The 25,768-nt window shown below is 57.4% G+C and overlaps 1 protein-coding gene across 1 annotated transcript in view; it reads right to left on the minus strand.

Annotated features, from left to right (window-relative positions):
• Window positions 1-25,768, minus strand: part of NBEAL2 (neurobeachin like 2) — a 90,821-nt gene that overhangs the window by 39,681 nt on the left and 25,372 nt on the right. Inside the window, exons 4-13 of the mRNA XM_044424752.1 lie at window positions 24,450-24,531; window positions 23,667-23,791; window positions 22,867-22,949; window positions 19,974-20,059; window positions 19,006-19,312; window positions 17,158-17,264; window positions 14,173-14,250; window positions 7,550-7,633; window positions 6,385-6,489; window positions 2,849-3,432 (exon numbers count right to left, since the gene is read on the minus strand). Of these exons, the coding sequence (XP_044280687.1) occupies window positions 2,849-3,432; window positions 6,385-6,489; window positions 7,550-7,633; window positions 14,173-14,250; window positions 17,158-17,264; window positions 19,006-19,312; window positions 19,974-20,059; window positions 22,867-22,949; window positions 23,667-23,791; window positions 24,450-24,531 (1,641 nt within the window). The remainder of the gene's footprint in view (window positions 1-2,848; window positions 3,433-6,384; window positions 6,490-7,549; window positions 7,634-14,172; window positions 14,251-17,157; window positions 17,265-19,005; window positions 19,313-19,973; window positions 20,060-22,866; window positions 22,950-23,666; window positions 23,792-24,449; window positions 24,532-25,768) is intronic.

Genomic DNA, 25,768 nt, shown 5'->3' on the forward strand with positions numbered 1-25,768 from the left:
GGGGGGGGGGGGAGCGAATGCCTGCAAAGGAACGTTTGCGGTATCAGCAACGAGGTGCTGAACCAGCTCGAATCTAGCGGGGTTTTATTTATTTTATTTTATTTATTCGATTTCTATCCTGCCTTTTTCCTACAAAGGGCTCAAGGCAGCTTACATCCTCCTCCTCCTCCATCTTATCCCCACAACAACAACCCTGTGAGGTAGGTTGGGCGGAGAGTCTGTGACTGGCCCAAAGTCACCCAGTGGGCTCCATGGCTGAGCGGGGACTCGAACTCAGATTGTTGAGCATCTGGGGTCCCCAGGAGCGCACCCTCCTTTCTCCAGCTGCCCCCCTCGCCCCCGCCGCCAATTTGGTGGCTTCACTCTAAAAGCTTGGCATGCGCCTCCCATGGCGGAGTTCTGGGCCGGGAGAGCTTTAAGCGACAATGCGCAGGCTCCAGGCACTTTGGCTTTTGCCCCTCCCCAGGGTGGGAATCTGGCCGCTTCTTTGGGCTTTTCTGCAGTGGGTCCTGAAGAAGTCCAGCATCCCTTGAACGAGACCGAACTTTCGGAGCAGAGAGCAGCCCTTGGGCTGAGAGGACCCCCACCCCTCTTCTGATCCATCCTTTCCCAACCTTGGCCACAGGGATGTGGATGGAATGCAGCTCCCATCATCCCCAGTCACTGAATGCACAGGCCTGGGTTGCTGGGAAATGCAGTCAAATGATGCTCGGGGTCCCATGGTTGGGAAAGGCTGCTGAATCGATTGATTGAGGCCTGAAAGGAGAGGGGTGGGGTCTGGGGGGACGAGACACTCGGGCCACGGTGGTCTGGGCATCACGGGATTAAAGAAGACAGATGCCGCCAAAAGGGCGAATGCTATTTTGGGATGCATTAACAGAAGTATTCCTTCCAATCACAAGAACTAGTAGTTCCCCTATAATCCTCACTAGCCAGACCTCACCTGGAATACTGTGCCCAGTTCTGGGCACCAAGATTTAAGGAAGACGCAGGTAAATTAGAAAGGGTGCAGAGGAGGGCAACAGAAACGCTCCAGGGTTGGGAAACACTGCCCCGTGAGGGGAGACTGGGAGAACTGGGCATGTTCAGCCTTGGGAAGAGAAGGCTGAGGGGGGACATGAGCTCCCTCTAGAAGGACCTCAAAGGCTGCCACAAAGAGGAAGGCCAAGATCTCTCCTTGCTGATGCGAGTGCAGGACACGGAATAATCAAGTCAAGCTGCGACAACCCAGATTCAGGCTGGACATCAGGAAAAGCTTCCTCTCTGTCAGAGCAACACGGCAGTGGAACCGGCTGCCTGGGGAGGTGGGGGGCTCTCCCACCCTGGGGACATTCAAGAAGAAACTGGAAACCCCCTGAGCGGGATGGTGTGACTTGGTGTCCTGCAACAGCAGGGGGTGGACTCGATGGCCTTCCTGGCCCCTTCCAACTCTACTCCTCTACGATTCCATGAATCAGAAGCGCAAGAAGGGCCTTCTCTGCGATGGCACCCAATCTATGGAATGCGCTCTCCAGAGAGGTCCGCCTGGCGCCATCATTATTTGTTTTTCGGCGCCAGGCAAGACTGTTTTATTGAAACGTCATTTTAATTGTTAGCTTTATTTATTGATTTTATATCTTCGGCCAGGACGTCTCCAATTATATTGTTTTTATATGTTTAATAAGTATTTATTTATTGTTGTGAGCCGCCCCGAGGCTTCGGCGAATGGGGCGGCATAGAAGCTTACTAAATAAATAAGTAAGAACCCCGGCCTCTCACAAGCCCGCCATTGAATTCTGAGCGTCGCCACAAGGGGGAGTGAAGGCCAAGGAAACCGGGAGATGCGCTCCAGATGCGCAGAGATGTCGCTCCAGTTCGCAAGTGACCCAAAGGCATCCCATGGGCAGCTCCAGAGGCGAAGGCGGGCAGCAGCGCCATTCCCCGGAAATCCCCACGCTTCCCTAAGCCAGAGTCTGCGTTCCCGTGTATGTGCTGGCGCAAGTCCACGCTTCCAAAAATGCGCATTTCCCTGCCCCGACGTACGCATCAGCACTTTGGGGAAGGGGCACAGACGGAAGTCTCCTCTGAGAAGTGTGCACTTTCCCTGTTAGTGAAAAAGAGGCACTCGCCAAGGCACAGCGGGCATCCCGGAGGAAAGCGGAGGACTCGGGGAGCGTGGGTACGGCACACTCTCTCACCACTACTGAGCAAGCCCCGGAGGGCCGGCCCAGGGCAGAGGGCTGGTGGGCTGGGCCGCCCCGTGTTTTCCAGAGGCCAGAAGCCCTCTGGGCTGCCCTCCCCTCCGGTTTTGGGCTCGTGAGCCCAAGTGCCTGCGGCGCTCGCAGCTGCCTCTGCCTGGCCCTCCCCAGCCTGGCAGCCTCCAGAGACTGGACCTGAACGGGCGTCACGGCGGCCCGAGATAACCGGAGGGGGAGAGTGGGGGAAGACCCCCGCCCCCCGTCCGTCAAGGTCATACCTTGAACGCTTGCGTCCATATATGCCCTCCTGCACCTTGAGATCGGCAACAGCTGCCCTTCTCCGGGAACCCTCCGTGAAGGATATTCACGGGCTTTCTCTGCGGTGGCGCCCCAACTGTGGAATGTGCTCCCCAGAGAGGTCCGCCTGGCGCCGTCGCTATTTGTTTATCGGTGCCAGGCCAAGACCTTTTTATTTAAAACTTATTTTAATTGTTAACTTATTATGGTATTGATAGGATTTTAAATTTTTAAGCCGAGATGCTACCAGGCTTTTTAATCTCTAACTGTATTAATTGTTATTTATATGTTTTAATTATGCTGTGCGCCGCCCCGAGGCTTTGTTGAGATGGGGGCGGCATAGAGATGTTTGAAATAAATAAATAAATAAATACCTGTACAGCTGCTTGCGCTTCAGCCGGGGCGCCTCCTCCGGGGAGTCCTGGGTCTCTTCCACGAGGCACACCCAGGCATGGAAGGCGAACCCGCCGCCGGGCCACTTCTGGATGGCGGGCACCATGATGCCGGCCATGCCGGGGGTGAGGTCGAAATACTGCAGGGCCCGCTTGGGCGTGTCCCCCCGGGCCATGCCCGAGAGCGCCCGGACGACCTGGACGGTGTAGGGGTGCGGCCCCTGGCCGGGCTCTGTCCGGAGGAGCTGGAGGAGCTGCCGCAGCTCGCCGGGCTGGATGGAGAGGCCGCCCAGCACCTGCAGCAGGTGGAGGAGGTCGCCGGAGCACCTGGGGTCCGGCCGCGGCTCCGCGGCACACAGGGCGTCCAGCAGGCAGCCGACCATGCCGGCCTTCACGCAGGTGGTGCGGCTCTGGAGGGAGGCGTCGCAGATCCGCCGGAGCCGATCCGAGAGGAAGACCTGGAGGTCTGGGGACTGCAGCTCCGGGATCCAGGCGATGAGAATCAGCAGGGGCTGCTCGTTGCGGATCAGGCGCGGGGGGACGGAGCTGTGGTCGCCCTCGACGGCCTGAAGGGAGGCGAAAGCAGATCCCAGAGGAAAGGTTGACTCCGACCTGCTCGTCGATTCCTTGAGCAAGCAACCTTCCCCCAGAATGACCGCAGGGGAAGGGAGACCCTCCAAGACAAGCCACTTCCACGTGTGGTGATGCTGCTTCGTTGTGATACTGCAAATACACGACCCCCCCACTCTTCTGCACTGTTTGGGGTGGGTGGGGGGGGTGGATCGGGGCTGCAAGGCCAAGATCTGGCAGACTCCCATTCAAGGGCCTTCGGTTCAAGCAGGCTGGGAAAATTATGTATTTGAGAGGGTGGATTCTTCTCCCGAGACTAAAAGCCCCATTAATGTGGACAACAAATGCTGAAATGAAAGACCTTTTTATTTAAACATCATTTTAATTGTTAAAATATATGATCTGGCCAGGACAACTTCTTCTTCCTTCTCTTTTCTCCTCCTATATTCTTTATTTACTTATTTTATACTGTTAATTTTAATTGTATATTATTCTATCTCAGTGTATTTTTGTATTTTTGTATTTAAGTGGTAATTTATTATGTTCTATTGTATTTGAATGTATCTTATTGTGTTGTAAGCTGCTCTGAGGCTTCGGCAAGGGGCGGCATAGAAATGTTATAATAATAATAATAATAATAATAATAATAATAATAATAATAATAATAATTGCTTCCAGCAATATGCCTTTTTTTCTTTAGGGCTTTTCTCACGGGCCCAGCGGGTGTCCAAGGATCTGTAAGCTCCTGCCAAAGCACAAACCGGGTAATATTTGTTCAAGCCCCAAATCCTGGAGTCTGGGATCAAGCCACAGAAAGAAAGGTAGCTGAAAGGCTAGAGGCCCTTGTCTTGCTTGAATTGTGTCTTTCGGCATCCTCCAACCTGTGACCCACCCAGCAAATGGGTGAAGGATCAGTAGCCACCATTTAGATAGATTTTTAAAAAGGGAAATTTGTGGAGGAGGATGGGTGCAACCGTGAAACTAAATGGAACTGCCATATTCAGGGGCAGTGTACCACTTAATTTCAAATCCTGGAGCTAGAAAAGTGAACACAACAAAAATTATTTGTAATGACACTCTCCTATTAGTCTCCCTCTTTATGGATGGGAATGAGAGTTCAAAAAGTAAAGAGCTGGTGGAGATCCTCGTAGGAATGGCAAGATTAGAAATTATGCATAATTGGAAAGATGTAAAGGGACTTTCCTTTCAAAGGTATTTAGGAAGGATATGGGAAATTGCACTAATAGAGAAACTGACTACATGAGCTGGAATCCGGAGAGGTGAAATAAAAATAGATAATTTCATTAAAATTTGGCACCCCTTACTGACCTCGAATGTGGAATCAAATACTGAGAGAAATATGCTGGGTAACCCACTAGTATATTGCTGTTTATTAAGTCGATATTTTTTGTCACTATTGGTTTGTGGAATAGATTTGGAACGGATATGTAAATAGAGCTGTTGTTATATAGAAGATGTACTTGCTGTAAGATGATTATATGCTTTTGTTATGGTTAAGGATTGTCAAAAAATAAAAAGGGAAAATTTGAAAAAAAAAAGAAATATAAAAAGGATCCTGGGGCAGGAAGTGGGCAGCAGAAACAGCAGAACGCTGCTCTTTGGGGTTGCTAAAGGCATCTGGACATTAGGAGATGCACTTCTCTTTAACTCTTATTTACTGATTCCAAGAGCTTTAAATATGCTGGGGGCTTGCTTGTTTTGCTTTTGGGCCTGTCCTTTTGGCCTTTGGCCAGACCCACTCCAGGAAAGCTGCCCTTGAGATTGTTCCCAAAATGGGAATTGGCCTCCTGACCGAAGGGGGTCCCATGCTTCTGGTCCAGGTGGGCCCCAGTCCGATTCCGCAGGACGCTTGCTATGCTTTTAAAGGATGGGATGAGATAAGGTGCTCCCAGAAAGGAAGCAGCGGTGCAGGTCCTCCCTAAATGATGGAAGGGATACAGAGCAATGGAGAAAAAAGGAAGGGGGCAGCAGAGGAAGGCGGGGAGGGAGGGAGGAAAATACTATGCAGCCCCAGGGAGGACGGTGGGGGTGGGACCGGGCCAAGAAGTCAGCAGAGCGTCTGCAACGGCCCCTTTTACCTGCAGCTGTGCGCATGCGCCCCGGCGCGCCCAGGACTCCCCCCCCATGGCCAGGTCCCCCTTGCATTCCCATCACCTTCCGCTCTCGCACGGGAGACGTGGCCGACGCATTTCAGGGAAAGTGGCTGGTCCGGGGCATCCTTGCCCCAGCAGGGGAAGCCCTTTTCCCCATAGAAGCGGGAGCGCCCCAGCTGCCCGGCTGTTTGGGGTCCCCCTGCAGCCAGTCGCTCTTTTCGTCTCGCTACCTCCAGCACAAAGGGGCTCCCTACTTTAGCACGCGCTCCCCCGAGACTCGGCCCGGCTGGCTCTTCTCCGTTTCAACAGGTCCTGGGGCTCGAGCCAGCTGAGCAGACGCAAAGGTCCAGCCAGCCAGGGCTCTGGAGGGCCCCCACGCTGCTCCGCCCGCTTGCAATACTGCCCCCCCCTCATTTGGTGACCGGCTTTTCTCCGGATTTGGCAAAAGGGGCCCAAGGGGAAGGCTGCCCGGCCAGCCTTCCAGCCTCTTCCAGGACAAGGAACTCCACGTCCTCCTCCGCCCCGGGACCTTTCTGGCCCGTGCCGGCAAGCCAGGCCCCCTTGAGCTACATCTCCGTTTGGCAGTTTTTCGGGGGGGGGGCACCCAGAAACGTTTGGGACTTTTGCCCACCCAGCCTCGTCCCAAGCGCTCACCCGGATGGCTCTCTTCCGCATGGGCTGCAGAACCTGGACGCTGCCATGGCGGGGCTTGTGGGCTTCTCCCCCTTGCAGCCGCACCTGCTCAGAGCCGTCGGCCATGGGACAAGCGGGGGGGGGGGGGGGCTCCCAACGCTGCCCCTCCTCCCCCGCTCTGGGGGGACCGAGGATGCCTACCATGTTGAGCAACTCCTGCAGCAGCATCCGGGACGGCTGGCTCTGGCTCTGGCTCTTGAGGACGTCGTAGAGGTGAGAATAGCCAATCCTCTCCTTGAAGACCTCCTGGAAAAGCCAATGGGCCGGGATGGTCACACTCCGTCCGCTTCTGCCCCCCTGCCTCGCGCAATCCCCTGGGGAGGTCTCCCTGGAACAGCGTGGCGCCCAAGCCAGCAGGCATTCCGGCTCCCAGGAGAGGGGAGCGGGGGGGGGGGCACCCCCTCGGCATAGGATGCATAAGCTTTGCTTCACCACCAGGCCCGGGAAATGCACGCACGGGCATCTGCAGCCGAATCTGGCATTTCGAGAAACTGACTTTTTTCAAAGGCATTTCCAGACCCTGCGGTTCCAGGAGCAGATTTTGTTTCTCTTTGCAATAGTGCAATAAAAGTCACATCAAGATGACGAACACACTGAGAAATCTTGAAAACAACACGGAAAGGGACAGGGGAAACCCCAGGCTTTTTCCTCTTTGGGCTGCAGAGCAAACCCCTTTGGAAGTTGTCCTCTCTCTCAGAACATAAGCAAGGCCCTGCCGGGTCAGGCCCAAGATCCTGGATCAGGCAAAGCGGTTGCCCCCAGGATCCCTCCAACGGGATGGGTGCAAGACCACTGCCGGCCCAGCTCCTCAGCAACGGGTGCCTGCAAAGGAGGCCAAAGGAGGTAGCCCACGCCAGCTGGGCTAGTAGCCATGGATAAACCTGCTTGGGGCCTGGATACCTGAAGGAGCACCTCCTTCCCTATTTGCCTTCCCACCCCTTGAGATCTGAGACGGAGGTCCTTCTTCGGGAGCCCTCCTTGAAAGAGTTGGGGGGGGGGCTACCCGGAGGAGGGCCTTCTCTGTGGTGGCGCCCCGACCGTGCAACACACTCCCCAGAGAGGCCCGCCTGGCACCAATGCTTCTTTCCTTTCGGCGTCCAGCGAGAACCTTTTTATTTTCCCCCTATTTTAATTGCTAACCCATCTTAATCTGTGGTTTTACGTTTAATATTGGATGCTGTGCTACTTCTGCTTAATCTTTTCTTATTTCACTGTTGTTATTGTGAACCGTGCCGAGGCATCTCTGATGGGACTGTATACAAAAGTTTTAAATAAATAGGTCATAGGATAGAACATCGATACATACCTTAGCAGAGGGAGAGCTGCTCATAATGGAAGTGAGCACCCCAATCGCGTGGATGGCGATTACATCAGAATTGCCGCTGAAAACCTGAGGACCAAAGAGAAGAGGGTGAAACCTGGCCTCTTCCGGCTGTTATCTCGGTTCGACCAGGCTGGGCGGCCACGGTCTTAGCGCTCTCGGCATGGCGTCTCCTAGCTTCGGGCCCCTTCTGTTGTCATTTGGCTGCTACCCTGAGCTGAATCACAAAAAGCCGTCCCGAGACCCTTGGAGGGGACTGAAATATTTTAAGAAAACAAATAAAAAGCAATGCCAGAGGGATGGCAGGAAAGCCATCCCTGGATTTTCTTTATTTCGCTCTTCCTCCCACAGAAACACCTCCTGTGAGATAAACCGGGTTGCAGGCATTCAGCCTCTCTCTTGATTTCAGACTGAAAGACTAACGGTTGCACAGCGAGTCTGGGAAAGATGTGGACTCAAGTTTCTTACATTAGAGGAGTTGGAAGGAAGGAAAACAAAAAAATCCTCTCTCGAACTATTACATTAGCCGCGGCACCATCACAAAGAAGCAGGCAAATTAACGCTGCAAGACACGTTAAATATACGAGTAGAATCAACGCAGGAAAGACTGAGAAACCAGCTAATCCCTCGCGGGTGTTTTCTGTTTTGCTGTGCTCAGTATTGCCCCTATTCTTGATCTGTGTTAATAGCCCTGGCTTTAATCCAGAGAAAGTTAAACCTCCTCTGCTCATTGAAAGTACAACTTCTTTCATCGCTTGGGCTGTCAGGGCTGCAGAGGAAGACTTAATTCTCGGGGGGGGGGGGCAGTTAGCTGTACCTTATTCACTTAGGCATCCCCCCCACCCCCCAATACAGGCATTTCCAAGGTTGCTTTAAGGAGAGATGCAGGAGATGGAAAGTTTCTCCATTTTTAAAAAAATCCCTGTGCACAGAAAGCGGGCTAGAACCCCTCTTCTCTCCGGAGCGCAAGGGCTCTGGTTGTTGCGGGTTCGGAGCAACATTCCCGTCCGTCGCTCCCACACTGCCGTCTGAAGTGGTGCAGAAATGGGTTGATCGTTTTGGTGAGCTCAAGTGCTCCCTTCGGATGCCGTTTTCCGAGCACCATCTGCATCCCACAGTTTTGTGCACCGAGAGGGCGATTGAGAGAGAGGCAGAGAGAGAATGAGGTGTTCTTAAAGATCCTTCTTTAGGCAGGGCATTGAGGGATTCCTGGCCTCACCTGTTCTGAGCTCCGGAACCTGCCTTTACACCTGCATGTTACACATAACACACCAATCACATGCAGGGAACCTCTGCCTGGCAAACTGCTCCATACTCAAAGGTGTCTGCAGGATCGAGACTCTTGTGCCCCTGCCCCAGAGACTCTGCTCAACAGTTCCTCTCACCACTGGCTATGTGGTTAAGGCTGATGGGATCTGTAGTAGCAGACGCGGAGGACCACAACCTGACCCAGGAGGATAGGACAGGCCAACAGAAAACCTGCACATCCAGAATTTTAAGTAAATGAACAAGACATATTTTTAGGTAAAATACCTTTTGCTCTTTTTTAAAAAAGGACCCCTGCAAAAAAAAAAAAAAAGAAAAAGAAAAAAGAAAAGAAAAGAAAAGAAAAGAAAATTACCAAGCCCTTCCATTTCATAGCTCAGATTAGGGAAGGATCTGGAAATCCACAGAGGAGGAGAAAAGGGATTGCGTCTGAGATATTTGCTGTTAGGAGGAGATCCCGAACAGCTTTACTGACTTCAGAACCAGAGAGGGCCGCCGGTAAACATCTTGAAAAACGGGATTCTAGCAAGCTGGCGGTACTGAATCCACTGCTCAGCTAGAAAACAGGAGCGGCTAATGCCATTTCGCTCCGGAGATTCCTGCCAAAGATGCGCCTTCGCCAGGATTACGGAAAGGATCTCCGGCTCGCACCGCAGTCGACTGCGGCTTCACAGCAGCCCTGCTCCGATCGGACAACGAAGAGGGTTGCTTCCTTTGGTGATAATGCTAGAGGCATGTACAATCTTCACACATAATGCCAAGCTGTGGCTTACGTCCAACTTGGGCTGTTGCTTAGCTCCGAATTGTTTTGAGCAAATAAACTGCAGCTTGTTTTCTGCCCTGTTCCGAGCTTATTTCTCTCCTGCTCGTCTTGCGGGCAGGTGCCTCTTTCTCAGAGCAGACCGCAGTGCAAACAAACCAGGCTCTGGGTTTCGAGATCATGATAAGCTGCGTCTAAACAAGCCAGACTTTGCCCACTAATAAAAGCCGTGGCTTCCACTTGGGGTTTACGGCTGGTTAACAAACCACGGTTCGTTCGTGTCGGTGGGTCCGGAGTCAATGAAAAGGTGCATTTCAACATTGCTGGATGCTGTGTGCAAAGGAGGCCAGAACTCGCCATTCGGGAGAAACTGGGCCGGTACATGAAACGAATCCGACACATTGAGAACTGGAGAAACCTGAACATTTCCACTGGGAGCCTCTTATCCTGCACACAGGGTCACAAACGAGAAAACCTGCAATATAAGGTGCAATTAAAGCAGGCTCCCGGCACCCTGGCGCCTCCCAGACAGCCCGGACCACAACTCCCATTGTCCCCAGCCAGTCGCTCTGCCTGGTGGGCGATGGGAGCTGTAGTCCCACTGATCTGGACACCTGCCCTGCGTGCTGTGCTTGGGCTTTCGGTGCATGCCTTGACTCGTCCTGGGGCGTGCCGGTTCCAGGGCCAGGACTGGCCCCTGGCGTCTTCTGTGCTGGATCCGGGCCAGGCGTCTCTCAGCTCCAGGGCAGCCCAGGAGGCGTGTGCAGGGAGGGTCCCGCTCCGTCAGAGGCAAGCAGCACGGTGCAAAGCTTATTCTGACCCCTGAGGTTGCCAGAGGGCCCTCTTTTTCCGTTTCTGCTATGATGGACAAGCCGTTGCATTTGAAAAGCACGGAGGAAAAGTGCGCTTTGCAGCAAAACAGAAGCCTTTCTCACGCAGAGCTTTTGACGGGGCCAGAGTGCGGCTGGCTCCGAGCCGGAGGGGTGGGCAGAGGCAGACATCTGGGGCCGGCTGAGTTGCCGGATGGAAGCGGATGCTAGGGAAATCCTTTTAATGCCTCTGTGCGTCTTGAATTGGGGCCGGGGCGGCGAGCGAGGCTGTTTGATTGCAGTTTGTGTACGGGGAGAAAAGGCAGGCCCTGAGAAGGAGCCCGAGTTTCACGGCATGCTTTGAACTACCCACCCAGCCGGGTAAACGCACAAGCGAGATCAAATTGGAGACCAAACACTAGCCGGGCTCCCACAGGGGGGTGTTCTGAGGTCTGGCAAAACAGGAGCGCAATGAAGTGCCCTCGAGAGACTCCGAGCTGCAAATCGCTTTCAGCTGCTTCACTCGCCCGGCTGGGATCACCTTCCTTTTGTCAAGAGATTACCGCGGCTCCTTTCTGGTTCCCTCACAAGGAGGCATCTGTTTCCCTGGCTGCAGAGACCGGCTCGCGATGGCCGCTTGCCCGGGTGGCCACTGGGCAACAGTTGCGACGAAGCCGGATCTGCAGACTGTCAATAAAGCAGCAGCTGCTACTCCCGGCATGTGGGGAAAACACGCTGGCCCGGCCCAGACACCAGAAGGCTGGCATCCTTCCCCTTCCACCTCCTCTTCCATGGCTGCAAGGCAGAGGGGCAGGTTTGCTTTTAAGCTAGCCACGGTTTACCAGTCAGGGAACACTGGCTTGCTTAAGTTGCAGGGCACCGAATTTTCTTACACGTGCCCAAGTCCGTTCCGGAGATGCTCCGTCTTGGGGGCCTCCTTCCAGGGGGGGACAGGCCGAAGGCAAAAGGAACGGGGCCAAAATACCAGTAAACCCCCAAGGGGCCGGTGGTTGGTGGGAAAGGGGGAATCGCCGAGGGAAGGGGGAACGGCTACCTGGGCTGGACAGGAACTCCAGCGGAGCTCCCAGGCCTGCGGGCCCCCAGCCCTGGTCCAAGAGGCTTGAAAAACACAACTGATTTGCAATTACTGAGGACAAGGCAGAAGTTTTGAACTACAGAACTTTTGCACTACAATTCCTTGCTGGAAAGTCAGTGGCCGGGGTGATGGGAATTGCAGTCCGATAGCTGCATCTGTAGGAACGGTGACTGAGAGCCCAGCCGCCTCCTGATGACTGGCTCATTTAGGAACTGCCTGTCAAAATGGTGTCCCGAGTTATGTACAACACAGGACCACTCTTGCCAACAGGATGCAAACCCATCAGCTCTTCCAGCCCAGGAAAGCTCATGCGGCACAAAAGGTAGTAACCCTTCAGGTGCCACAGAATTCTTTGCCCACCTGCTGTGCAGAGCGCAGGATCTCACAGCTAGCTGCAATGGGGGAGAAAGAAGGAGCTGCACAGGGTGGCAGCAACCAACAGTGATAAAGTGGAGGCGACCCTATTCTCCACCCGAAAGCTCTACCAAATAAAAGTGACCCAGTATCTCAGCTGGGGCTCAGTCAGACTTTGAGAAAGGATCTGGCCCTGGAGACGCGTTAAACAGCTTCAGGACTCGGTGGAGCGCAAGGCACCCAGCACCTTCCAGGATTGCCACTCATTTCAAGCTGCTTGAAGGCTCCGCTCTCGCTGGCAAAACACACCCGAGAGCCGTATGAATTCTTGGCTCACAACCCCGGATGGACCCTGCCGGACCCTCTCCTGTTTGAAGTAGCGAATGAGCCCCTCGCCTGGCGATTTAGGACCCCATCCCAGGCAGGCTTAAACGGAGAAGACGCCTGCAAGATCCAAACAGCCCTGCTGGGCGTTGAGGCCTTCCTCCTGCCTAAACCTGGACTGTGCCTCAAGTCACCCCTTTGTGTCCCACCCCCGTTTGTGTGTTGTCACCCACAGCTGGCTTGGTCTCGCCTTTCCGTGCGTTGCACTCGCGTTTGGAAGGGTGAGCTGCACAGGACACACCTGCCGGCTATTCCTGGCCTGGGTCAGGCCAGGCGTACCGAGCATTCGGCGCCTCGGCAGGAAAATGAAAAGGAACGGACAGTTTGAACCTCCCCAGCGAAGGACTGGATTTGTACAGGAGGTCTGTCTTTACATATAGCGTTAGCCCGTAGCTTATGCTAACCATGGTTTGTTCTGAGCATGAATTGTTTTGCAGACAAACCAACCCCTGGCTTCTTTCCCTGCTTTGGTTTCTTTCTCTCCCACCCATTTTGCCTCGCTTCAGAGCGGTTTCGTTCTCTGGCCACCTTGGCCGGACACCTCTCTCTCTCCGGGTAGTCAGCAGTAGAAACAAGCAAGGGGTAAACCACAGTCCAGGGTTTAGCCATTGCAACAAGCCATGGTTTAAACAAGCCAGATTTTGTAGGCCAAGCACAAACTAACTATGGCATGCAATTGTGGTCTATACTTGGTTAACAAACCACGGTTTGTTTGTGGAGGGGGGGGTCTCAGACATGACGACAAAGGGGATTTCAACAAACCATACTATGGTTTGATGTCACGTGTGAACTGGGCCCTGTTTTCTAGCTACGCAGGGATGATGTTAGTCTAGCTCAAAGAACCGGAACAGAATTTCTTATCTTGCTCAGTGGCTTCCAACTGCTCCACCGAAGCGATTTTCATCTCAGACACATCAGAAGAGCTCAAGCTGGATCAGGCCCCCTTCCCCACGGAGGTCAAGCGGAGGACTTGGGAAGCCCCACAAGCTGGGGACAAGGGCAACCTCCGTCTCCTGTTCTTGCTCCGCAGCAGTGGGCCTTCAGAGGTACACCTGAAGCCCGCCTTCAGCATCCCCGGACACACTGATTTGAGCAAGACCGTTCCGCAGGGGAAGTATCAGGCTTGGATGTGGGCACTTACCTGCCAGGGGAAACCGAGAGGGTTTTCCCCAGCACAGCAAAATGCCACAAGCCCCTGCACAGGGTGCGTGCACTCAGAAAGGGTATGCAGCGAGCGAGAAGACGGAGGTGACCTGCTTGGTGGCTTCCCCGTGACGAAGAAAACAGGGACCGCTCTGGCCTACGGCGTCAGCCATCAGCACTCTGCCCGATTTTCGAGTCAGGCGGAGCAACCGAAAGGAAAGGGTGCATCCGGTGAGGGTCACCTGGGCCCACCGCAAAGCCCGTGCTTTGCGAGCCGGCCCCCGCAAAGAACATGAGAAGGGAGCGCCGAAAGGCTTCAGGTCCCGACCTGCTCAGGGAGGGGGAAACGGGAGGCTGCCGTGGGCACGTCGGAGGGACGCTGGCCCTGCCCAGGGGGTGCGAATGTGCCCGGGGAAGAGCCGCTGTTCATAGCGAGGATCCAGGCCCTCGGAGGGCGGTCAGAAGCTCCCCTGGGGGCCCGGAGCGCCTGGCAAGCACCGGGTGGCCCTGGCTCCCTTCCAGCCGTTATCCCACAGATGCCTGGCCTGGAGCCGTGGGGAGAAAGGGGAGCGTGCAAACAGGGACCCGTCCCCCTGTCCTTCTCCCGATTCCAGCCCCACATTTTAACACAAAGAATTTCTGCTCTGGCCGCTGCTTTCCTCTTCCCAGTTTCCGAGCGGGGCAGCCTGGAAGCAAGCTTGCAGGGCTGGGGGGTGGTCGCCCCTGCCGGAAAGGGAGGCGGCCCGTGCGTGCGTCCCGCGTGCAAACCCGCCACGCCACAAGCAGCAGCCAGTACCTGACGGGGATCCGGCTCGGTCGGCGGCTGCGGGGCGAGATCACTCCCAGGCGCTTTGTGCTCGCTGCTCAGGTAGAGCTGTCGGAAACGGGTCAGAAAAGCAACATCATTCAGAAGGAGCAGGCAGGAGGGGCAGAGGGAGGCCGGGGGGGTCGGGCGTGAAGGTGTGAGGCTGGCCCGGGAGCGACGTGGTCGGAACGGGGTGAAGCCACGGCCGGATGCTGCGTCGCGCTTGCGTCTTCCCTGGCTGGGAAGCCCCCGGCCCATCAAGGGGGCGGGCTGGTCAGAGCACATCTTGCCCCCAGCTTTGCTAACCCCAACCCTAACCCACCCCTCTGTGCTGACTCAGAAACCCATGCGTTTAACTCCCGGCAAGAGGCGGATCGGGGCTACAGCTGCCTTTGGGGTTTTGGAAATGGGAGGCAGGAAAGGCCGGACGTGTTCTGGCCCCCCGGCCGGTTTCTTGGACGTCTCTGCTTCTTCCTCATCCCCTGCTTTGCCCACTGTGAGGAGGGGCTCTCGAAAGCGTGCATTTTTGGGCCACTTCGCTTGGCCCGAATAAAAGCACTGTCTGCAAATGGTTTTCCTCTTTTCTGCCCCTCTCCCGACCCAACCCGACCCAGCGTGGCGATCTGCTTTTCAGACTCCACTCTGACACCTGGCCCGCGAGAGCACCTGACTGCCGCTTCGCAGCTGCCTGGCACATCCACACACGGGATCCGCACTAGGAGGAGGTGTGAGCAGAGCCAACGGGAGCGCATGAAGCCATGGAACCTCAGCTTCCACGGCGGGGAGGGGGCGACGGGCAGCTCCCACCCGATGACCACAAATCCACGCTTGGACGCACCCGGGCCTTTGCCCCGATGCCTCTGAACTCTCCGAAGCTCAAGCGCTCGCCCAGCGATCGATCGATCGATCGGGGCTGGTGAGCTTCCGGGGCAGCTTCTCCCCCGCCCCCAGCCAAGCTCCGTGCTGCCTCTACCTGGACTTGAGGATGTGCTCTCACACCAACTCTCGTTTCACCAGCAAGCACCTGTGCCCATGTACCTGCCCCCGAGTGTGTTTGCCCCCTCCAAAAGAGAAGGACATCAGGACGGGTGTCGTCAACAGAAGACACCTGCCGTGTTCGGGCCCTGCTCCGGGTCGCACCTGCCTTGTTCCGGTTTGTTTCTGCCTCGCTCCAGCCTGCGCCCTTTCCTGCTCTTCCCATCTTTCCTCCGAGTAGACCCTCCCCCTCCCCCCACTGAAGAGAAGCCTAGTTAAGATTCCAGAGCTGTGTCCTTCCGGGGGATTGTGGGAAACAGCACCAACGCGATTCTTGCTGGGATGGCAGCTCAGCACCTCCCGAGCAGCCCTTTCCAGCCGGCGCCGGAAACGAGGCGTGAGCAAGCCGCTTGCTTCCGCTCCTTCCCTGACAAGGGCTGGCAGGCCCAAACCTGCCTGGTAGCAAACTGCCGCCCAGGTAAACACCTGGAGGCCCTCTCCGTCTCTTTCTGGCCAGGGGTTGCAGGTGCTCTGAATAAATAAGGCGCCACATTCCATACCCAGAAAGGATTGTGCGGAACGCGGGTGTTTGCACAATCCATCCGGCGAGCCGGCAGACCGCCCGGGAGTGAGATGGGGAGCGTGGTGCGTCTCCTGGGCGGGTGGGAAGGCCCACGCAGCTCCCGCAGCCCCCACCCCACCCGCTTCTGGGATTTCTCCAGTGCTTTTCCAAGGCGAAGCAAGGGAAGGGGGCAAAGGAGGGCAACCGGCGTGGCTCGGCGGGTGGGGGAGCCTAAGCCCCCCACTCTGATTTCCCGCTTCTGCAGGAGGGGTAGAGCGGGGGCCGAGCCAGCAAGGAGCAGCACAAGTTGGCCAGGATTGTGCTCAGGACCAGAAGCAAGATTTCAGCGGCGGGGAGAAGCTTGGCTGGCAAAGGTGGGAAGCGAGGATGCTGGGCCAAGCTCGGGGGCCGGAGGGGTTGCCCCGCACAACTGAGGGCTCCCAGCCAGTTGGCTGCTCTGTTTGTGGGCATCCCAAGGCCTGAGGGACTCCAGAACCGGCAGGGAAAACTGGACAAATTCAGCTCCTTGCCGGGAGTCGAGTTTTCCTTCCCGAAGCTCCCCTCTGTGCCTCCTCCGCAAAAGCCCGAGACGCATCCGAGAAAAAGGCGAGGGCCAGGTGAACCGTGCTGGCTCGTGGATGCTGGGAACTGGGATCCAAAAGCATCTCGGGACCCCCAGCTGGGAGGCTGCTGTGGACTCTCCGGCATCCGCAGGCACGGTGGAACCGGAGAAGCAGGAACACAACAGATGGAGACCTTCCTCCAACCAGAAGGTCACGATGCGCTGGCGGACAGGACAAAAGCGCCCCCTCCCCAAAACACCCCCCCTCTTTGAGCTGAAGCCTTCACTACCAGAGCAACCAAGCCTCGGGGCGGGGGGCACCTCAGCACTGAAGGATGGGGGGAGAAGCGCGCAGAGGCCCGGAAGTCACCAAGGAGCCGGGAGGCGGGGAGCAGGGGGTGGCCATCTGAGGGACTGTGGCGAGCCGGGCTGGGTCAGAACCGTGGAGGTGAGCTCGGGGTCTCCACGTGTCTTCCCGCAGACGAAACCACCCCTGGAGCAGACCATAACAGGCCCGATGGGACGGGGGCCAGGCGGAAATACCGGTGACATTTGAAAACGGAAGCCTCTGGGAAGGAAGGTGGCCCCAACCCACTGAGCGGCTCTCTTGCTCTTTGAACCTGCACCCCGAGATTATTCGCTTCCCTGGAGGAGTAAAGGGGCCCACGAGTCCGCCGTACTAACACCGCCCCCGAAGTCCCTCGCTTGGCCTCAGACCCATGTCCGGCACATCGCCTCCCTCCGTATCCCGCCCTTTCCTCCCGGGGGCCTGGCGAGCGAGCTCTCCCGCCACAGCCACCCCGTCCCCCTCGTCCCAGGGCTCGCCTGAACCCGGCGCCAGACTCCAAGCGAGCGGCAGGCCCACCCGACACCCTACCTTGCTGTTCTGGATCAGCCGGATGATGTGCTCAAAGCAGTTGTTGCTGAGGAAGAAGGCCTGCAGGACGGGGCGGTCGTCGCAATTCAGCATTTCTGGGATGGCATCTGAGGAGGAGAGTGAGGAGGGGGACCGCATTCAGCTGCCCGCTTCTGCCCGTGAGGGACGGGCGCGGGGAGCAAGCCGCATCCTGCACGCTTCTTCCGCAGGGCTGTGCCTCAGCACAGCCAGACAGAGAGAGAGAGGGGAGAACGGCCCTTTGAAGGACTAAGAAGAGTTTAGGAATGGTATTTAGGGTTTTGCAGCGTCCCAAATGGCAGAGGCCTCAAGAGCCACGACCGGCGTCCTCGCAACTGTTCCCTTCACCTTAGAAAGGGTGCCAAGATGCGGCTTTGCAGTGCGGGCTTTCAAAACATGTCGTTTTAGACAGTTTTTATCCATCGGATGGTTTTGCGCTCAGTGGAGATGGTGGTATATAAGGGTTAATGCATGGCCAGATACTGCTGCGAGGGAAATAAACGGGTGAAGAGGACAAGGGCTACCACCGGCCGAGCCACGGGGAGGCGGCACTGGGTCCGGGTTCGAGGGCTGCCGCTGGAAAGGGGATGGGTCAGCCACAAAGAGGCTCTCGAGCTGCCTTCATTGGGAGACGCGGAAACTCCAGTTGCGTATTTCCTGGCGGATTCTCTGCCTTGAACTTGACTTCTCCCGGTCCCCAAAGGAATGCTTGCTTAGTGATACAAAAACCTTGGGCTTTGGGAGCCTTCTGAAAGGCTTCCCCTCGTGGGCCAGGAGCTTGTGAGAGGATGTGGGAGCCTCTGCCATGAACGGCACAGGCCCCGGGTGCTGCCCAAGCAGCGGGTGGGGGAAGATGCGGGAGCAGCGGGGGGCGGGGGGGGGCTGGAGGCTGCGGGGTGTTGAGGCTGCGCTTGTCGCCTTGAAACGTGGACTGGGGCTGACAGGCAGGAGTAAGGGAAGCGCAAAGTTTTCGCCTCCCCTCCCCTCCCCTCCCCTCCCGTCATTGTGGCGTTTCAAGCCACCCAGACGAACGAGGCGAGTGGAAAGAGGACCCTCCGAGCCGCATCCCACCGACCTCAGCTTCTGGGCTGGGATTCTGGAAGGAGCTGCCGATCCGACTCTTGAGAGCGAAGAGAGGAGCGGTCCCCCAAAACCTCTCCCAGCAACACAAAAGGCGTTTCCACGGCAACCCTCCCAGCCTCACTCCGGAGCCGTGCAAAGGCCCCCAGTGGGAATTCCGGGCTACCTTCTGCTCACACCTGCCCTTGGGACATGGCAGCAAAGGCTGGGACCCTCGCCCTGGCGGAGGAGCTCCCCTTCCACACCTGGGGGGCCGGCTGGTTCTGGGGCCCGGTGGAAGCCAAGACGGCGGAGGAGGGCAAGTCTTGCGGGGCCTCTGTCCCACGGGCGCAGCACCCCCGGACAGGCCAGCTGGGAAGGGGAGAGGAGCGAGGCGAGCTTGCTCCGGCCCCCGACCCCGTGACACGGGATTGGGCTGCAAGGGCCATCCAGCGTGGGGCCCCGTGTCCCTCTCAGGCGCCAGCCCTTCTCCAGACGGTTCTCGGAAGTGCTTTCTAGTTCAGGTTCGACAAACCGCTCTGCACACGCTCAGGGACTTGCCTTCCTGGCGACCAATTGTTAGCTGGGGACCGCGAACGAGGGGTGCTTTGCCAAGAGCTCCGCCGTGCCTCGCAACCCACGAGGGGGATCCCGCCCCCCGGCCGCGCAGGGTTTCTCCTCATGCCCGGTTCAGTCGCTGGCGGACTGGCCTGGCCGCTCCGGCACGGAAGGCGGCCAGGGCCCTGCTCCGCCGGGCCGCCACTCACTCACCCAGCATGCTCACGCGGAGGGCGACGAGCCGCTCCTCCCAGCGGGGGCCCGGCGGGCCGTCCCGCGCGGCCATGGGCTGGTCGGCGTTGAGCACCTTGAAGTAGCAGTCCACGATGGCGCGGATCTCCACCTTGCGCTGCCCGGGGCTGCTGCCGTGGAGCACGTGCACCATCCGGACCAGGCTCTTCAGGGCCAGCTGCAGCAGGCGGGGGTCCCGGGGGGCTCCGCCGGCCGGGGAGCACCACCGCCGGAGCACCAGCATGAGGACCTCGACTGAGGACGGGGTGACCGCCAGCAGCGCGTTGTGCTGTTGCGGGGAGGGAAGCCGGGCGGTTGGAAGCTGCGCTGGAGCAGCCCTGGGCTGCAGACCCCCCCCCCCGGGAAGGACCTTGTGGGGCATCCCGAGCGTCCCACCTGCCGCCCCCTGCCCCGGACGCAGGAGGGTTGGGCTGCGGGAAGAAGGGGCTTGCGACCCGGAGAGGTGCGAAGCCAGCTCCTCATCCCCTAGAAAAGGGGTGGGGGGCCAGGCTTGGAGGCCCAACGGCCCACTGGGCCCCCCGGCCAGCCACGCCTCCCCCACCCCAGCCCCAGCCAGGCTCTCGCGTCCGTTACTCCCCTGCCTTGCAAAAGGCCTCTTCCCCCAACTGCCATGGGCTCACTCGCGGGCAGTCGGCTCTTGGGGGCGAGCTGGCGCTGCGACCCCCAGCCTCCATCCCCAGCTCGGCAAGTGGAGGGGCTGGGCCGGCACCCTCTGCCCCGCCAGCACACGACCGAACCCCCCGAGCGACGCACACGCGGCCCAGCCCTCCCCAGCCGGCAGAGCCCAGCTGGACGCCCTGCAAGGCCAGCGCGGGGAGCCGGGGCCCCGACGACCAGGCGGGAGAGGGCCGATGAAGGGTGGCTTCTCCGGGGCTCGCTCGGCACGCCGAGCCGCGTCTCCCAAAGCAGGGAGTGGGGAAGCGGCTTGCCTTGCCTCCGGAGAGAACGGCTCCGAAGAGATGGATGAGGCGCAGCTGCAGGGCCTCCGGAAGCTCGTCGCCTTCTTGGAAACATTCTAGGAAAGCAAGGAGGGAAGCGGGGAGAGGTCATCTTGCAAATGCCAGCGGCTTGGTGCAATCGGAGAGCTGGCCCCCTCCTGGGGGGGCCCTGTCCCCCTCCCCCACCGCTGCAGCGGCTCCCCCGCCTCTTCCTTCCCCACAATTTATTTATTTATTCATTTTCCGATGTATATCCTGCCGATTTCCTGCAAAGGGCTCAAGGCAGCTTACATCTCCTCCTCCACCTTATCCCCACAACAACAACCCTGTGAGGTAGGCTGGGCCGAGAGTCTGTGACTGGCCCAAAGGCACCCAGTGGGCTCCATGGCCGAGCGGGGACTCGAACCCGGATCCTCTGAGTCCCAGTCCCACGCTCTCGACCACTGCGCCACACCGGCTCTCCATGAAACTGGTGCTCAACGGGGCCACACTGCACGCTCACACCCCCGCTGCTCTGGCTCTGTCGCAAGCCTTCTTAGCGCCGACGTCGCTTTCCTGGGCTTTGCCACATCCCTCCTCTTGCCGCACCTGGATGTGGCGAAACGCTTTCCACGCGGGGCATGTGTCAGCAGCCGCTCGATCACGAGACGGGCACGGGGGGTGCGGGGAGGAAATGGCTGCCCCCGGAAAGCCCGGCCGGCGGCAAATTCCACGCCTTTCGCATCCCAACCCAGGCGAGCGCAAGTCCGCCTGCAGTCGCCTTTCCACCACAGCCCGCCCATTCGGAGGCCTTCTGCTCCCTGGAATGTGGCTTTCCCTTTTCGGCATTTTTCTCTGGACAAGGGGACGTGACACGGGTTGCTTCATGCAAAAATGCCGGTTCTCCGCGTGTGGAGGAAAGCGCCACATCCCAACCTATCCCGGGGGCATGCCGTGGCACAGGGGCGGGGGAACTTGCTTCTGCTCACCCCCACCCACGGGGAACCCTGGGCTTTGGCACCTGGCTGCGCCCCCCCCCCCCCCGCGCCAGCACTGGCGTTTAAAAAAATGGTGCAATCCTGGCACGGCTTGCGCAGAGAAAGCGCCTCCGACAGCTGGCGGGCCCGTTTTCTGTCCGCACACGCACAGAATCTGAGATGTGCTTGGCGGCCTCTTCCTTCTCCTATCGCGCCTCTTCAACGGAAAGCCATCGTTTTCAGCGGTGAAGCACGTGGCCCTGCTTCGAAAGGGAGGCGTGTGAGGACTGGGCTTCAGCGAAACCCGGGCTGCCCACAAAGCAACGCACGAGGGCAAGCGGTTATGCGTCTGTGCAAGTGACAGCTCCGCTCACCCTTGAAAGAGCCCCGAGAAATCCCCGGCCTGTGCTAAAATAATTACAAGTCCATCAATTCAAGTACTTTTCTGTCACAGACACCTGGCAGAAAAGCCCCTAAAATGCCTAGGGATATTTTTGTTGCCATCTCTGGGCGACGCTTTCTGCAAATCCGTCCTCCTTTGCTGATCGGATGCTCAGAGAAGAACCCCGTGCATGGATTTTCCTCCTCACGGGGCTTAGCCTCGCGCTCACTGGCCACGGACCTTTCTTCATCCCAGAGGGGCATCGAAAGCAGCAGAAGAGATAAATCAACTTTAGATCGGTGGGATAGGGGAGAGCTAATGGTACTTTAATGTCTGGAACCGCCGCAAAATTACATCTCCCCCCACCACGTTTTATTATTTTGTCACTCAGTTGCTCTGGTAACCTACTCAAGGATATTTCGTCTTTGACCCTCTTTAAAGCTGCTGTGGGGGAATCTAATAAATTTCTTGGCAGGAGAAAAGCGGCTGAAGGCGACAATGCACCGTGAGGCGGGGGGAAGCCCCCTCTCCAGGGAGGCAAAGTCACCTAATGCATATTAATTGTCCTTTAATCACCTTTTTATTTTATCTTTTTTTTTTCTGGCAGTCCCAAGAGGGCAGCCTGCGGTCCTTTCAAAAGCGGGCTTGTGGAGAAGTGTTTCTGCTAACAGGGCGATAGAGAATCCGTTTATCTTAATGACAAAGAGTGGGATGCGGGGCGGGGGGGGGGGGGGGCAGTCAGGCCTGCAGGAACTTTTCTGCTTTTACTGGGACCCTGAATTCTGATACCCAGAATAGCGGCTTAGGGACACCACGCGAATTTAGGAATTTGTTCTGGTTGGATTAAGCTGGGGCTTGGGAGATCCGGGTGTCTTGGCGTCAGTCACTGACTTGGCCTAGCCTACCTCACAAAGTTGTTGTGGGGGAAAAACGGAGGAGGTTGTGCACAGTGCTTTTGGCTCCCTGGAGGAAAAAGGGTCGCATTTAGTGAGCAACCGATCCCCTGAATGGCCTGTTTGCCAAATGAGAGCCAGTGTGGCGCAGTGGTGAAGAGCGCGGGACCGGGACTCGGGAGACCCGGGTTCGAGTCCCTGCTCAGTCATGGAGCCAAGTGGGTGACTTTGGCTGGGTCAGACTCTCAGCCCAGCCTACCTCACAGGGCTGTTGTGGTGAGGATCAGAGGGCGAGGAGAAGAGAGTTACTTAACCCGCTTTGCGTTCCCTGGAAAGAATCACGGTGGGATGTAAATAAATAAATTACTTCCATGCACTGAAAGCACGTGCCAGGATAGGTAGCGGAGCGAGACGGCGAGTCAAGGGACGTGACTTTGGGGTTTTTAGTGTTGTTTAGAGCCGGAGTGTTTTATTTGGCTCCTGGGCCGCCACACGCCTCGTGCTCGCCCCTGCGGAAGCTCGCAGGACTGGAAGGGAAACAGCACAGAACCTTGGCCCCCTGCAGGCGTTTCCGGAGCCACAGCCAGGAAGGCCGCGGGGTGGGCTTGCGGGAGACGGGATGGGGGCGCTGGCAGAGCCGCTGCAGGACTTACCTTGGAAAAAGGAGTTGAACTCGGGAGGCAGCACCACTGGCGGGAACTTGTATTTGCTCTTCTCCTTCATGCTGACAATCTCTCTGGGAGAAGCAAAGAGCACAGAAGAGCTGCAGAGACGCCACGGGGGGAACGGGGGGGATGCAGCCAAGCCGCAGCCCCCCCGGGAAAAGGCTCTGTGGCAAATTCCAGTCCAGGACCCACAGGGGCCGCTTCTCTGCTGACCACTGGCTTTCCAGAGGCCTGGCTGTCGCTTTTCTGGGAAAGGGAGTCCAGCTGACGAACCAGAAAAGACTTGCAGGCCGTTTCTGGATGGCCAAGCGAGGCGTTTGGCTTAACTTTCCTCCGGGCGGAGGCTGTTTCCTCCTACCCTGAGTGGCTGTCACCAGCTGGCTGCAAGCACCATCACACCGACTGGCTGAGGATGATGGGCGCTGTGGGCGGACACCTCCGAAGGGTGTCCGGTCGGGGACCGCTGCTTTCTACCTTACGCCCCTTGGAGAGTGCGACCCACTCCTACAAGCGAGGATCTGAAGCAACGGGCACCCCGGACCAGCCAGCCACGCGCCGGGAGGTTTCTGGGAGAGGCCGATCTGGCTGCGGGACGGACACCGAGCGGTCCCACGTGCGGAGGCTTTTTCTGCAGGGATGCTCTGGCAAGGGGGGGGGGGTCACCCGTAGCGTTATGCAGGGCCCCGACTTTGCTAAAATTCCGGCACTGGCTGGAAAGACCCCGCTAACGTTCTGTGGCTCTGCGGTGTCTTCCGTGAGGTGCGAGCCGGGCCGGGAGACTCACTCACCCGCTCAGCTGCCTACGCCACGTCTGGTACGGATCGAAGAGGCATTCCGAAAGGTGCAGGGCGTAGAGAGTCACATTCTCCAGCCGACTCTGGGAAGGCAAAGGCTGCCCCTGGGTGCTTTTGAGCTGTCAAGGACACGGAGAGCTCAGTTAAACGGCGGCCCGCGCTTCCTTGGTGCGGGGGTGGGGAGGGATTTTTTTTAAAGCACTTTCCCTAACCAAACAGCAAGTTCAAATACATTCATGTCATTAAATGCACTTTGAAGATACGAACAGCTGGGATAGGCTGCTGGCACGAATTTAATCCATCTGATCACAAGGACTCTTCAGAGTCAGAAGCACAAAAGTGGAAAACGGGCATGACTGCAGCAGGCTGCCAAGAAAAGCCCTTAGAGATGGTTTTCAGTTCTGCAACAGGGCTGTCATGTCACTAGTCCACATGGCTTCGGCTACGTGAGCTTTTCAGGACAGGGAATGGAACCCGAGGCTTTTGTGAATGGGGCGGCATAAAAGTATTCCAAACAAACAAACAAACGAACAAAGCTGGTGGGAGCAGTGAAGAGAGAAGGATTAAGGCAAGCTGGCAATCCATGCCTCGAGTCGAGCCTGCAGAGCATCCCCTTCTGCCTCACACTCGCAGCCCTTACTGGGTCCATCAGGCTTCCCACTATTGCTCCGGGCCAGGCGATCAAATTCCTCTTCAAGGAGCAGATACTCCTGGCTTCCCAGGAATGCAGAACATCCTCCTAACCTTGTGTACACAGTGCCAGAAGTTCACGCTTACCTTCCGCGAGTAGGCAGACAGCAGATTGATCACTTCTCGGACAAACGCCGGAGGTCGGTCAGCTTGGACGTTTTCGAGATTCCTGCAAGGAAGGCGCAGGAGCATGTGAGAAAGGATCCGGCCTCGCAGCCCTGGGGCAAGGAGAGGCGCAAAGGCCTCTGCCACCGGCAAGTTCCCAAGTGAGTAATTTCTTTGCTCGGACACTAATTCCCCAGCGAGGGAGTTGGGAGCATCGATTAGCTACCTACAGACCCGGACGCCAGAGCCGCTGGGTGGAACCGTGCGAAAGGGAACCAAGGAAGCTGGTTCTTTCTGGATGCTTACAGCTGCCTTGCAAGCGATCCTGAGCACGAAGGAATATGCCCACGCACCCTTGCAAGTTTTTTTGTAAGGGGCGGAGCAAATTGCTGAGGCCCTCAGTGCTCACAGAAACTTGAGAGGCACTGTTAACAAGGGACGTGACTCTGGGGTTTTTAGTGTTGTCAGAGCTGGAGGGCTTTATTTGGCCCACAATAAATTGTGTTTATTTGCTGTTGTGCCAAAAGGCAGGGCTGTCTCTCTGCCAATACAAGGCTTTCCAAGAGCAGTGGGAAATGCCTTCTGTACATGTGCAAATATGGCACATGTATGTGTCATGATACGGTTATCAGCATTGCTCTATGTTCAGTGGTCCTGTGCCACGAGTCAGGATGGCTTGCATCACGGCTGGCTCCTCTGGCCGAAACACACGAGACAACACGGCAAGAAAACGTTCAGACAAAGGCTGAAAACCCCCGAGAAAAGCCCCGCAAGGCCAGCCTGAAAGTTCCTGCCTGCTCATGTCGAGGGCAGCCAACCGGCACGTCAGTTTGCACGGGACTCCCCAGCACTCAAGCGCTGCTCTGCCCCCCGCCCAGCAAAATCGCGGCTCCCCCAGGGCTGGCTGCCGCCTCTTCCCTGGCAGCTCCCCCCGCCGCCGGGAGCAGCAGGACCGGCGCCGGCTCAGCGGACCAAGGTCTGCCCCGCAAGGCGAGGGACGCTGCTCCAGGACGCTGAAGGGGCAAGAGCCTGGGGTAAGTGAGAAAGCGTGTGTGTGTGTGTGTGTGGGGGGGGGGGCAGTCCAAGCTCCTGCAGTCAAACCTCACGACCACCTCCCTTTGTGTGTTGTGTGCAGGGGGGTCTCCGAGGACCTGAAATGATGCCCCCCCCCCATTTCAGAGTGGGTGAAGTGTGATAGGAAATAGCGGGATGGTAGGAAATACCTGAGCATTAGGATGCAGAGTGGCAGGGAATACCTGAGCATTAGGATGCAGAGTGGCAGGGAATACCTGAGCATTAGG

This window comes from Varanus komodoensis, unplaced genomic scaffold (genome assembly GCF_004798865.1).
Source record: "Varanus komodoensis strain SLA01 unplaced genomic scaffold, ASM479886v1 scaffold15, whole genome shotgun sequence".
Taxonomy (NCBI): domain Eukaryota; kingdom Metazoa; phylum Chordata; class Lepidosauria; order Squamata; family Varanidae; genus Varanus; species Varanus komodoensis.